Raw genomic sequence first — 15,107 nt, forward strand, 5'->3', positions numbered from 1 at the left:
ATCGGATGTAGCAACGGGGAAGATATTTTAAGGGCACGTGTAGAAGTCGGTAATAGTGGAGTCTACTCGATTGTCCAACTCATCTCTCTTTTCCCAAACAAAATTCACGTGGCACCCATAAATATCGCATTCCGCGCTTTCAACCATTTCTTCTAGATTCATTTCACACTCAACACAACACTCTCAATGTGCAAAAAACTGAAAAAATTCAAATAATCCAACACAAGATGCTTCACCATCCATTACTCTGCGCTTCAAGAACCGCCACTCAATCTACACTCTGCGCATTCGTTTTCTCCGGCACCGGCAACGTTCTTCCTGGTCGCAATTCACTCGCCGGGAATTTCGGGTAATTCTTCACTTTCAATTTTACAACCATTGCTTATAACTAAGTAGCAAGAATCTTAGGTAATTAGTAAGTATAAATTGTTTGACACTTGAATTGATCTTATCATTAGGTTGAAGTTTAGTAAGCAAATGTCTGGAAGCAAATTGAATTATAGTCAGGTATGTAATCATTCTAACAATGCATTTAAGTAATCCCAGTGTTGTGAAATGTGATTGAAAATTTTGGCATAGGTTAGACAAGAGAAGGTTTCAAGCTTAGGACAACTAATGCTAATGCTAATGCTTATGGTCATGCTCAAGAAGAGGTTCTTAAGGTATTTATGCCATCTCATTATCGTGTGTGTCTATTGGCCGGAAGAGAACCGTTAGCAATACACTTTCCAATGCATTTTTTATTTTATTTGTTACTCTAGAATTCACACCGTCGGTCCATATTAAATTTGATGGGACTCACATGAATTTAACCAATAAAAGTGAGTGTGTTGCTAGCATTACTCATAGTAAGAAATGCAATGTCTTGTCTTGTCTATTGTGATTCTCGTATGTTGCATGCTATTGTTTGCTTTTGCAATGTCTTACCTTTTGCAATTCAAGGAAGAAGCCATCGAAGTGGTGGAGAACAGACCATCCTGGGAGACTTCTCCAGGCCAAGCTTTTCCGTTGGGTGTATCACAAGTCGACAATGGGATCAATTTTGCTATATTTTCACAGCATGCAACTGCTGTCACACTTTGTTTGCTCCTTCCTGAAAGGTAAATTTAGATATTCTTTTTGTATGTTAGCTTAAATTATAGAAGTCTATGTTTGAAGTATTTGCGGTCATATTTGAATTTATTCACATATAAGCATTTTCGTGATGAGTCTTTGGTTTCTAAAAACTGTTGGGAACACTTTTTCATTTTTGTGTGGCAGATACAATCATATTTTCCCGCAATATTGAAAGTGCTCGCTAGAAGCTTCTAAAAATAAGATGAACCAAACATGAAACTAACCTTGTCTGTGCTCCTCTTAATGATTCACTCTGTATATTTGCTCAAAACTGTTATATGTCAAAGAGATAGATATTTATGTTTAAGGATTGAAGATTTTGAGGTTGATTTAGGAATCATTAAGCATTTCGGATCATGAGTTAGAAATATGTTGAGAGGTTAGTTTTTTAGATGGTGATCTGGGTTGGGCTTCCTTTTGCATTATGGTGTAGGAACAACTTAAAAAGATACTAAAAAACAAAGGATATTATTCACACTAGGGAATTTTAACATATGTATTATATAAGTTTTTATTGTACCTTTGGCTTAAGGATGCTAAGGTTATATATTTATAGTAATCATTATTTTCTCTGACTTATTTACTTAAGCTAATGGGTAATTTAATGGAAAAATGGTTTACAGTTCAATCTTTCTTCCTGCTAGCCAGATTAAAACTTTGGCTCTTTGTCCGACTCTCAGTTAATTTTTTAAAAATTCTATGTCAAAAAAGGCCCTCATACAATTTTGAAGGGGATGCAGGCTGCTTCATCTGTCTGATACTTCATATCTTCTAGCCATTTTTAACTTTTAAAACCAATATATCTTTTGCATGCAACATATGTTCAATGAATTGTAGCATGACTACATGTTGGGTTTTTTGGATGAGATGCAAAGTGATTTTGCATCATGAATATACTTTGTGATTATGTACTTTCTTGATTGCACTATCGATGGAATTGTCCTGCTATAAAATTTATGCTTTGATTCTTTTTTTTCCCTGACTAATATTTCTGTGAAAATTATTGGTCCACTTTTGTTTCACACAGTTTTCCTTTGTTTTTATAATGTATTTTAGGGGAAGCATTGACACGCTGGATGGTGGTATGATAGAACTGGCTTTGGATCCTCATTCAAACAAAACAGGGGATATCTGGCACATATGTATTGAGGTGCTTTCCGTGATATTGCATATGCCTGATATGTAGCCTTTCCATGGGTTTTGGCTGAAATTGTTGTTATATGATCTGTAAATTATTTAATAAATAAAATACACGTGCAGTTATCGAGTACCTTTCATAATTGCATGGATGAATAACATCTCTTTTCTGTGAATTTGAGTATAAATTTTGTATATTTTATTCATTATTTTCCAGTGTATTAATCTTGTGTCAAAAATGTCTTATTATGGCTACCCGAATATGAATTTTATTTCCCAGCACTCTTATATGTCGTAAAATATTGACAAATAATAGATGGAAGTATATGAGATGTCTATGTGTTGAATTTTGATGCACTTCATTAAAATCTTTGAAAGTAATTGGAATGAACGTATCAGATTTGATGTAGTTTTACAACAATGACTATATTTAATTTTTTTTTTTTCCCATTTTAAGGCTCATCACTTGTAACAAGAACTCATTTCATAATCAATCAATCAACTGATTTCTCAGACTCTCTCTAGTTGAAACACTTAACAAACCATTCATAATGCACATTTAGTTATTTTTTTTTTCTTTTCATCTTTCATTGAGCAGGATCTTCCTAGGAGCAATGTTCTGTACGGATACCAGATTGATGGACCTCAAGACTGGGGTACGGGGCATCGATTTGACAGAAGCATTGTGCTTGTTGATCCTTATGCAAAACTAATTGAAGGTCGAAGATATTTTGGGGATATTAGCAGGAAATTGTCCAAGTTTCTAGGCACATATGATTTTGACAGCCTGCCTTTTGACTGGGGAGAAAATTACAACCTTCCAAATATTGCCGAGGTATTCTTCCTGCATAATGATGGTTACTCGAAAATGATATTTATAAAAAACTTTTCCCTAAATCAAGGCTTCATACAAATTGCTTTTAGCATAAAACTATATGTAGGGCCTGTACTCTACCTTTCCTTTGTATGCTTTTGCGCTGATATCTAGTGTTTTTTTCATTTGATGAGAATATGACTGCCTATGATATGTTTCTTCATAAAGTAAGTCCAATTTATGTATTCATTATGCTCTGTTACTGCAAATGCAGAAAGATCTTGTTATATATGAGATGAATGTCCGTGCATTTACAATGGATGAATCTAGTGAGTTGGATAACAACATTCGTGGAAGCTATCTTGGTGTAATTGAGAAGGTAACATCCGTGCTATCATTGGGTATCACAGTGCAGTACGGTGTATCAATGGTCAGTGGTTGCAGGCCACCTCCAATTTTAGGAAATATAGCTGTTTATTTATTAGTCATTACTATATGCTTGATACTTGCTATTTATTGTATTGCTTTACTTAAACTCTTTTTGTTGCTTGCCTCTAAGATCCCACACCTTTTAGAGCTTGGTATCAATGCAGTGGAGTTGCTGCCAATCTTTGAGTTTGATGAGATGGAATTGCAGAGACGTCCAAATCCCAGAGATCACATGGTAAATTAGAAAAGCATTATGTTCTATTTTTAAGTCAACATTTCATAATTTACCTCTTCACCGTTTACTGAATATCCCCGATAAATAAAGGAACTAATCTTCTCCATTACTACGGTTTTCGGAGCATAGACATGATGATGTGATATTATATGAGTTTGATATGTCCTCTATACACCCCAAAACTATGATAATGGAAAGGAAAAATACAGAGGATCCCTTCCTAATAAAGAAATATATAAAAACAATTATATTCTTTCTGGCTGTATACACATATATATTTTTCTTTGATGATCAAAGAGATCAGAGTATGTAATGTTTTTTTTTCTTCGATGGTCAAATATATTAGAGTATGTAACTTTGACTTACTAAGTGGCATTATATGATACTAACAGCTGTATTTTTGCTTTCCAAGATTAATACGTGGGGTTATTCAACAATAAATTTCTTTGCTCCTATGAGTCGCTATGCTAGTGCTGGTGGAGGACCAGCTAATGCTTCCCAAGAGTTGAAGCAAATGGTTAAAGCCTTACATTCTGCTGGCATAGAGGTAATGATATTAGTCTTTCAATGTCACAACTTTGGAGTGGAAGTATGCCTAATAGTTTGATCTCCTGATTCTGTCTTATTTTATATTATTTCAAGATTTGTATATCTCTTGAGATAAATCTTCTCTATACATAGGTTATTTTGGATGTTGTCTACAATCATACAAATGAGGCTGATGATCCTAATCCTTACACTACTTCATTTCGTGGCATAGATAATAAGGTAATTTCTGATTTGTAATTTAATTTTGTCAGACTGTTATTTTTGCGTTAGAATACTTGCAGTGCCTTTTTTTTCTTCTATATGGTTTTAATATTCTCACAACTGCCATGTATTACAATTACTCTACTGCACCTTGTTTGTGAAAAAGCTTTCATACACTTTTTTAATGTTTAATGCTATAAATCCTATAATGCTGCATGAGATTGAATGTTGGGCAATAAATAGCCAAATAAAATAAAGATGCGAATGTTAGGTAGAAGCATTATATATGACTTTGGTATCATCTATTAACAGATGTTTTGTCATCTCTGTTCTAGTCACGTAGAATGTTGAAAAATTATTTGTTTTTTCTTTATGTAAACTTTCTTCATTTCTATAGGTTTATTACATGCTGGACGACAAAGGACAATTGCTGAATTTCTCTGGCTGTGGTAATTTTATCTTTTTCTAAACCTTAAGATTCTATTCCAACAGCTTTGTTCATATGAATTTTCAATCGCATACAGAAAATTGATAATGAAACAAAAATTTGAAAATAACCCTCCTAATTAATAACTAGAAATTGAGGGCTACAATGTTCAAAAGGAAAACACCCCTCAGCTCCCAGAGCTATGAGACCAAACCAATTGCAAAGTTTTCCCAGAACTACGATGCTGAGTGCACAAGTCATGAAATCAAGTAGTATGCATTCCCTTAAATTTATGAATAAATTGCAAAGCGGTTCTTGTTTTTCACAACACAAATTAGCAGCTCCATCATGTGGAACTGTGCTTATTTCTTTCTACAGAGAACATTTTATATGCAAAATTTGATTTAAATTTGATTTACCTCCAACCAAATTTCAGTATATTGTATCAATATTTAAGCTCTCTTCTCACTCTAGAAAATGTTTATCCTCAGGAAATACATTGAATTGTAACCATCCTGTGGTCATGGATCTAATTCTTGACAGCCTAAGACATTGGTATGGACTACTTATATAATTCTTTTATTGATAGCATATACCTTGATTCATTTTGTGAAATTTACCTAATACCAGCTTCACGTTGTTCTTTTGTATGTTTGTATATCACATCTTGGCACTTCAGAATTTGTAGTTTTCTGGTTTCTTACGCTTGTAGATTTTTTACGAAGCTTTTGATAGTGTTAAAATTTCTGTATCTGTCTTCCCCTTTCCTGTGAGTCATTTATACTAAGTCAGTAATCAATAAAGGCTGGTTAGTTTCCATGAGGGTCAGGTAATGTTTGACAATCTTTAATGGTTTTTAAAAGATAATAATGATGAATTGAATTGTGATGCAATTGGAAGTACTAAAATTTCCAAACTAACCAACATCATGATTTCGTTGAAGTTCGTAACTGTGGAAGTACTATTTTTTGTGTTTTTGGTTTCATTTTATTGTAGGGTAACTGAGTATCATGTGGACGGATTTCGATTTGATCTCGCAAGTATACTGTGTCGAGGAACTGATGGTTCCCCCCTCAATGCTCCTCCCCTCATCAGGGTAAATAAATATATGCACAATATAGTTATAATCAACAGTAGGGTTATACATTTATAATTGATGAGCTACGGTGCACTCTTGAAAGAAAAAAAAGAGCTAAGATACCACATTTGGGAATGCTTGATATGAGTGTTATCAGTTTGGTTCATTTATTTGGGATCTCAAATCATGTGAAAACAATATTGGATTTGTGTTGGACATTCATGTCAGACATAATACAACACTTCAAAAATTCGGACGACTTAGATTTTCCGTGTTTCCAGTGTTTGTATTGGTGTCCATGATTCTTAGATGTTGAGGTAATTGTTGTACTACAAACTACAGGGCCGATAAAACTAGACCTATGCACTGTGTCAAACTGAATAAATCCAAACAGATAACAGAGGGGTTAAATATCTGGTTTAATGGTGTTTAGACAAAAATAAACATATAAAGTGTTCCTAGAGCTAGGGGTGACATTGGTTGAGCCAAACCTAACCGATAAAAAATAGGGTTCGGTCCATTGATAAGTTATTTTTTTAGATTTTCAAAGAGCTAACCTTGATTCCTTCAGTTAGGATTTCAAATTCAATGCCGTTAGAACCAATGAACCTGAGTCACTCCTCATAACTTCACTATTGTCAAAGCATAAATACAGTTACTAGAACTTTCTGCAGATCTGCCTGTTATTGCGGTCGTGCAAAACACAAAACCGGTTGGTTTGATTTCATCTAACTAGATTAATATTAATTAATAACCATCACTATAATTTTTTGATTTGAAGACAAATCGTTGTGCACTTCTCTTACTGCTAGAAAATTGGGAATCGAATTGAAATTTTATTAAGCGATGTTAACTTTATATACTTTCACAGGCAATTGCTAAAGATGCTGTCTTGTCAAGATGTAAAATTATTGCAGAGCCTTGGGACTGTGGAGGTCTATATCTTGTTGGAAGTTTTCCGAATTGGGACCGGTAATACTTTTAATGATCATCAATAGTCATGTTTAAAAAAAAAAAGGGCAGCCCGGTGCTCTAAAGCTCCCACCAATTGGTGTATTGTACGCAGCCTTACCCTGTTTTTTTACACAAGAGGCTGTTTCCAGAACTTGAACCCGTGACCTTTCAGTCACGTGACAACAACTTTACCGTTGCGCCAAGGCTCCCCCTCATTAATAATCATGTTTATTTTATGAATAATCTTTGTTAAAATCTTACGCATCATGATATTGGTCCAAAGCAAGATGTTACGCTTACGCATCATGGTTATTTTATGAATAATCTTTGATAGTATAAAGGTTACTAATTCAGCCATTGAATTACTTAGTAATCTACTGCTGTGCCAAAAGTTAATGTCGGTCAACTTCTGAACCGCATCAATATGATTTTATTTAGAATGTCAAAAAGATTATAATGAGTCATGTTTCTTGAATATTAGTTCATCTATGGGGAAATTAATCTATGCTTAAATGAAAAACATGTTTCCTCCATCAATATTTTTCTTTGATGTAGGTGGGCGGAATGGAATGGGAAATATCGTGATGATATACGGAAATTTATCAAGGTAATTCTAAGAGTAGAAGATATGTAATTTTAATATGATCTGGATTGTCTTTCTATTAGCTGGGTGAGTTGCAATACAATTTACAATAAGATGGATGGCATGCTAGTAAAAGGCTAATAGAAATCAATTGTCTTTCCAATCAATATGTGCTATGGGGAGTAAGAAACTCATGGAAAACTGATTTTGTTATGTGCTAGGATTTGCCGTATGACTTGTTTGATTTATTCTTACTTTATTGTCTCCTTTAACACATGTCCTAGGGTGATTCTGGTATGAAGGGGAGCTTTGCAACTCGTGTTTCTGGATCTTCTGATCTCTACAGAGTAAGTATCACTACTTATAGCACTTCATGGTTGCTATCTTTTTGGGTTTTATACCTCATCAAAGACCAACTCTTTAAGCTATTTAGCGGAGGTTTGGGAATGGATTTTTATGTTTCTAAGTTCTAACAGCTCTGAAGTTGAATTAGTGGGGCTAAAATATTAGATTAAACTAGTCTAAACTAATGCCAAGACAATAGTTTATCATACATATCTACCACAAATATGTAATTACTTTTTGCAGCTAAAATTTCTTGCATGCTCTTTATAAGAAGCCATCATAATTTAAGGTTGTTCTGAAACTCATAATGCACCCCTCCTCCCCTGGTAAACAATGTTGGTCAAATGAGTGCATTCATTCAATAGCATCACTAAAAATAAAGACTGGTAATTATGTTGCAGTCGAAATATGATTTGTCCGGCACTCCAGCTGCTAAATATTTGTGGTTGATCTTGAGTTTTTTCTTTTGGTCTTTATGGGTGATATTGAAAAAACTAGTTTAATATAGCTTATGGCTCTGATTGTAGGATATGTATGTTCTGTTTTATAGCAACATGATGGAATTAATGTTATTTCTGTCCCACTCATTAATGTGTTGAAATTATGGGTCTGAGATTTAATGTAGCTGATTTTCATTTCACTTCATTCGGCTTTATTAATAGTTTTTAACAGTGGCTTCTCGCCTTCATTTGTTTGTCTTTCAGGTGAACAAGCGTAGACCATATCATGGTATTAATTTTGTTATTGCGCACGATGGATTTAGCTTGCGTGATCTTGTTTCATACAACTTCAAGGTAGCTCCAAATTTGTCCTTCCATTTTGAATTGTATATCAAAACTTGATATTTTCTTTGATTCTTGATTTTGTAGCACAACGAAGCTAACGGGGAAGGTGGAAATGATGGATGCAATGATAACTTTAGTTGGAATTGTGGTTTTGAAGGTAGAGTCTGAATTGCAATACTTTATTTACGATGGGATGTTACTAATGCTTATTCATTGTTTAGAAATGATGTGTTTTCTTTTAATTGATTCTGTAGGAAAATTAGGTTGCAATGCTTTATTTACGATGGGATGTTACTAATGCTTATTCATTGTTTAGAAATGATGTGTTTTCTTTTAATTGATTCTGTAGGAAAATTAGGTTGCAATGCTTTATTTACGATGGGATGTTACTAATGCTTATTCATTGTTTAGAAATGATGTGTTTTTTTTTAATTGATTCTGTAGGAAAATTAGGAATATCGTATTTCTCCCTTATCAGAGAAATCAGTGATACAATTTCCATTTATTTTGTTTATTTTTTATCCCGACACTCCTTGATCCAAGAATTAGACTTTAATGTAAGCATTCTATTTAAATAGTGCTTTCTATATGGTATCAACTTTCCTAGGTTCACCGATCTAGGAATTCCCTCCCTCTTCACTCATGGCACGCGCAGACATGTGGAAGCATGCTCTTACCGGCGCGGCCAACAGAACAAAATCAATGACCAGAGGCCGCATCGGAGACTCTAACGATTGTTGACGGCAGCATGGGAGCCAGGAGGCAAGGCTGCAGCACAGGCAGTGCAGGCTGCACAACCGGAAACCGAAACTTGATCTTCCATGCCTTGTTGGTTTCTCCAACTCGCTCCAAGTCAATGTTCAGCGACTCAATGGATAAAACTACACGTAATGGTCTCAAATTGTTAGGCTGATTTTGAAGGCAAAGGAAAATATGGGCTTCTTATTGAAGATGTGTCTAAATTGGAAAGCCATGGTGACAAGGGGCATCCCTTGTTACTCCTTGACCATTGCCTGGTTAATGAACTGTATGGAACCAACAACTGAAAATCCCTTCGTTTTCCTGCCTAAGAAGATTCAGAAGCTGGAAACCACACATACTCTTACATTCAGAATTCAAAAAATATCTATATCTATTTTTTGTTGGAACCGTTAAGAGTTGTGCACTTTGAGCTAGTACCTCTAACCAAGAGAAACAGTCTTCAAGTTAATTTCCATTCACAAAGGAACAACTAGACCAATTATAAAAACGACTCGAGTTTCAAACCCTTTCATTGAATGTAATTATATGTGTTGGTGTTGGACACTGACACGTTTAAGGGAGTGGCTACCCCTTCAATCAGAAGCGTGGTGCTTCAGAGTTCATAACCGTTTGCATTGGCAGTCGCAAGTCGAGTGGAAATGGCTGTGTTGGAGTGGCCAAGAAGTAATGGGCAGAGTACGAAGGTGTGGGAAACTGAAGAGGTTGTTTTTCGTAAGACATGTCGATGGCCTTGATCAAGCTTTGATACCATGACCGAAATTGATAGATGACGAAATTAGAGAATTGTAGTGATTTTTTATCTTATTATTCAAGGTTTAGAAATCCGAGTCTACAATTTTAATATTTGTATACTCTAGTCTTAGCTTATCTAACAAGCTACTAACTGAATGTAACAGATTCTGGCAAGAGACTAGCACTTAGGCTATTATTGAAGTACTGCATAACCGGTAGACTATTCTAGAACATTTACATAATGCACCGCATATAAAAACTGCTTAGTGAAACACCTGAACCGATGTAAGCAAGCATAAGCAACACACATGTTTAATTTCCAGAATGCGGACCTTGGAACCTATATCTGTAACTTTAACTTTAACTTCCAGAAGAGTGACAGACAGAAAATACAACTATGATCATCTTCACCCACGTTTAATTATTTGTTAAGGATTATAATTCGTTATCCTTTTACTGAAATTGATTGTTATCTATCTTTGTCTGACAGGTGAAACTGATGATGCTAGTATAAGAGCTCTGCGGTCGAGGCAAATGAAGAACTTTCATCTAGCATTAATGATTTCTCAGGTTCATATTTGAACTTCATTTTGGAGTGCTTTTGTGTTGCAGTATTTTTTTTTTTTTAATTAAATGCAAATACCCCCTTTCAACTATTACTATCTGGCAAATAGCCCAGTGTGGTCTCAATTTTGGCAATTAATGTGTTTGAACTTTCAATTTTGAACATCTCACAAAGTCCTCATAGCAAAAGTGAGTAAATATAGAAAACTTTAATTGAAATATGGTTTACCAAAATTCAACAGAAAGTTAAACAAAATGTATACTTACAATTTGTCCAACTTTCACAGTTTCTTTCTCATCTTAATTGTCGGTGGCTTGTTGAAAGTTTAAACATGTAAAGTAGAAAATTTAATGCTACTGGGGGCTATTTGTCAAGGTTCAAAGTTTAAGGGAAACTATTTTCATTTTTACCTTTTTTTTAACTACATTGCAGTTTAGGATTTTAATGTTTATACTACAGACTTTTCAATTAATTTTCCTTTTCAAAAGAAAACTTGAAGAGTGAAGACGCTGTCACATGAATCCATTTGTTATCATACATGCTGCCACTGAAATCTGAATAGAAAATTAAAATTTTGTTATGAATGACCAGGGAACACCGATGATGCTAATGGGGGATGAATATGGCCATACTCGCTACGGAAATAACAATAGCTATGGGCATGATTCTGCCATTAATTTTTTCTTGTGGGATCAGGTAAATTTATAACATCCCTCTTGGTAGCTTATTGGGGATTATTTCTGGACAGCCTAATCTTTTTGTTCAATAGTTGGATGCAAGGAAGGGAGATCACTTTAGGTTTTTCTCCAATGCGATAAAGTACCGGCATGCACATAAAACATTGAGTCATGAAAATTTTCTCAGCGAGGTGATTGCTTCACACTTTGATAAACTAAGTTCTATGAAAGTGATGCCATTTTTCCATCAAAAAAGGAAAAACACTGCCAAATGTGCTAATGGAACAGCTAATTTTTGCAGAATGAAATAACATGGCATGAAGACAATTGGGACAATTACGAAAGCAAATTTCTTGCATTTACGTAAGTATACATATTTTAATTGGAAATGAGAGAAAAACACATTGCAATTTTAGCATCACTTTCACACAATGAAGCACCTAAACACTATCTTGAGACAACATCTTGGTCATGGAGTTTTGGGCTATAAGGTGGATGTTCAAATCCTTCCACTGACGTAACACACTATCAGCATTCAGCACTTGATGTTCAAAAAATAAATCTTGGTCATGTAGTGTACTTTATACTTGATATATATAGAAAAAGTTTTTTTTTAAACTATATATATTGCTGGTAATGGAGTCGGACTTGACAACTCTCTGTTTTCGTCTCTGTGTTGCACATATGTATGCAGGCTTCATGACAAAAGTGGAGGAGATATCTATTTAGCTTTTAATGCTCATGACTACTTTTTGAAAGCTCTGCTGCCCACGCCCCCAACAAAAAGAAAGTGGTTTCGTGTGGTAAGATTCGCTTCATTCTTTGGGACGTACAAAAAATCATCTTTTCAGTGTTGCATGCATATTTTAAATGAATGGAGCACTGTGAAGGCAACTCCTCTACTTCCCCAAACCATGGTAGTCAAAATCTATTGCTAGCACTTAAAATCTTACAATTTTAAGATGTTGTTCCCTATCACTGTGTTCCATGCCAATTGCAATCGTAAATTGCTAGCAGACTGTGGAATTCATTACGATTTTCTGTGTTCTGCTATTTCTGGGTTTTCCTGGTCAGGTCACGCGAGCTTATTTCAATTAAAACGACCCTCAAATATCCCTCTGTTTGGAAGCTTTTTGTCGTTTTTATAAAATTTATGGGGGTTTCCTCATGTTTTTGGTGGTTTTTAATTGTTATATAAATTTCAAAAATTGGTAGGATCTTACGATTCGTGTTAGTGTGTTACGATCCTACGTTTTGCGATCTTGTGACCCTTCGGCGATACTAGGATCCCGATTCTGACTACCTTGCCCCAAACTACCTGATTCCTATTATAGTGTTAATAAAAAATGAGTAAATTACCTTGTCCACTCTTCAGAATTCACAATCAACCCAATTTGACCAACTGACCTGACAGAGTGAGAATGGCCTTGTATGTTTGTTATTTCCACTATGCAACTAATTGCTGAATTGGCAGCTGGGAGGGTATATATTTGTGGATTTGTTTTAGAAGCTAACATAGAAAAGTGGCATTATGGTGTGACTTGATTGAATACATATGTAATAAATTTTACATTACCACTGCATAGTAATTGATATCTATACGTCAGATGCATCTAGCTTGTTTCAAAATATTGCCATTAGTTTAACTTGAACTACGGATATTTACAGGTGGACACTAATCTTCAATCTCCTGATGACATCGTCCTCGATGGTGTCCCAGGCATAGGAGAAACGTACAGTATAGCTCCATACTCCTCCATTCTTCTGGAGGCCAAGTTTTGATCGCAGAAGTTGTTGTATAGATGTATCCATAAAAGAATAAAAAGGAAAATGTTGTTGTATACACGTGACTGGGATGTAATGTTAATCTTCTTTTCAAGTCAGCTGGATGAAAATGCTCTGAATTAGGTTCTTGGCTCAGTATGGCCTCTGAAGTTACAGTTTAGTATTAGTTGACATGTGTACTAAATAGAAGAGAAACGCATCTGTATGGAAATATGTTGTAGTTCACCACGAATCAAGGGGAATAATTGGAGGAGAGGGACATCTGAAATCATATAAATGTTGAGAATGGTGCAGGGCTTATATGCAAGGTACAAGCTACTTTAGGGTGGTCCTACGAAGTTTGGATTGTAGATTAGTACCTTATCTGTTCGATAAATGTCATTGTCTATCTACTATATATAGTTCTATATATATATATATATATACACACTTGAGATCCTATATATTGTAATCTTGGTTGAATGGAATATGTACCATAAATTTATAAATTTAGTAGTTTTCATTGCCTTCCATAGTTTATCTTTGATGTTCTTATTACTCATCATATTTTTTTATAATAACCATCTTATTCTTAGTGAAGAAGGACTCTATCATTTCGAGTTCTTGTTGCTCATTAAAAATACACAGATTGTACCCCATAAAAATTATCATTTTTGTCTTACTATAATCTATATGAAGCACGAAAACTTATGTATGTCCCTGTGAATGACATGCGTCGGTATCCGATGCTCGTACATCGTCTTTTAAAACTTGGCATTGGTGTTCTAAAAAAATAGTTTTTGTTTTGCTTCAATACAAGTTATACAACTTAGACACTTCTCAGACACATCCACGAGGGTTAAAGACTATGATAGTCAATAAGAGAGGTTAAAAACATTAAATATAATTGTAACATTTTTAGCTTATTCAACAATATTTGATAGATGGATGAAGGTGATAGGCTATCATATCATTATTTATTTTTTTGAGAAAATAAACTAAATTTTAGTGAAACAAACTACTCAATTTTGATGCACGTTAATTGTAAGTATATTATATTATTGTTCATCAAACCTATAATTTTAGTGTCTTTATAATATTAATCTATAACAATATGTAAAGGAGATACAATCTATTGGGTTGGAATTTTTCTTCAAATTTTTATTCATTAACATTATTTTATCATTTTTATAATACCATCAATTTAAAAATTAGTTAAATCCCATTAAAATAAGAGCACTTTACAATAAGTAACAATTCCAAACAATATTGACATTAAAAAACATAATTTTGACCTTATATAAAAAAATATTGACCCTCAATGACACATGTTAATGAACTCATTATTGAAATATACGAATCAAAAGTTGTGCATTCAATTTTTTAGAAATTAAAATGTTATGTTTTTCGATGCAGAGTTGCTTTTTTTAGGTTCCTTAATATGTGCCCTTAGGACACAAGTTAGCATGACCAAAAAATATTTCGTCTCTCTGTAACATTTTTCTTTCAATTTTACCCTTAACTTAATTATGTTTTACTATTTTTCCCTAAAAAAATAATTATGTTTTACTATTTTATTGTTACTTTCCAATTAAAGCACACAAAAAATTTCATAAAATTATACTAATTTGGATATCCAAAAATCGATCAAAACTAAATCATCACATAGGATCAGATCGATTCTTTTCATTTGAATTGGATGATCTTTTACCTTATATCCTATCTATACCGCACCACAAACACCATTTGTTTTAAGTAACACCCTTAAAACATGAAACCTTCAATTCAAAGATCAATTTTTTAACCTTTCAAAAATTCCTCTTTCCTATGTAAAATACTACCCTATTTTTTAACCACTTTATCAAAGTTTATAAGTTTATTATTCTTGATTAAATAGCGGATATTTTTTTTTAAAGAAAATAGTGGATATCTATTCCTGCGTTAAATATATAAA

General features: G+C 34.0%; 1 protein-coding gene across 4 annotated transcripts; it reads left to right on the plus strand.

Annotated features, from left to right (window-relative positions):
* On the plus strand, positions 1-13,636 carry LOC11434670 (isoamylase 3, chloroplastic). 4 transcript variants are annotated; one of them, XM_003602790.4, is made up of 24 exons: positions 1-349; positions 459-507; positions 585-662; positions 943-1,100; positions 2,173-2,266; positions 2,852-3,088; positions 3,342-3,446; positions 3,627-3,731; positions 4,144-4,278; positions 4,413-4,499; positions 4,879-4,930; positions 5,400-5,463; positions 5,905-6,004; positions 6,858-6,958; positions 7,496-7,547; positions 7,808-7,870; positions 8,573-8,662; positions 8,738-8,810; positions 10,638-10,717; positions 11,304-11,408; positions 11,482-11,580; positions 11,691-11,752; positions 12,084-12,192; positions 13,058-13,636. In XM_003602790.4, exons 1-24 carry the CDS (start codon positions 228-230, stop codon positions 13,169-13,171), a joined length of 2,334 nt encoding a protein of 777 aa, XP_003602838.2. In that variant the 5' UTR covers positions 1-227; the 3' UTR covers positions 13,172-13,636. The 4 variants fall into 4 exon arrangements, with proteins under 4 accessions (XP_003602838.2, XP_039687679.1, XP_039687680.1 ...); XM_039831745.1 differs by having other exon boundaries at positions 258-349; positions 580-662; XM_039831746.1 differs by having other exon boundaries at positions 258-349; positions 580-662; positions 950-1,100.
* The last annotated feature ends 1,471 nt before the right edge of the window (positions 13,637-15,107 follow it).

The sequence above is a fragment of the Medicago truncatula genome, chromosome 3 (genome assembly GCF_003473485.1).
Source record: "Medicago truncatula cultivar Jemalong A17 chromosome 3, MtrunA17r5.0-ANR, whole genome shotgun sequence".
NCBI classification, from domain to species: domain Eukaryota; kingdom Viridiplantae; phylum Streptophyta; class Magnoliopsida; order Fabales; family Fabaceae; genus Medicago; species Medicago truncatula.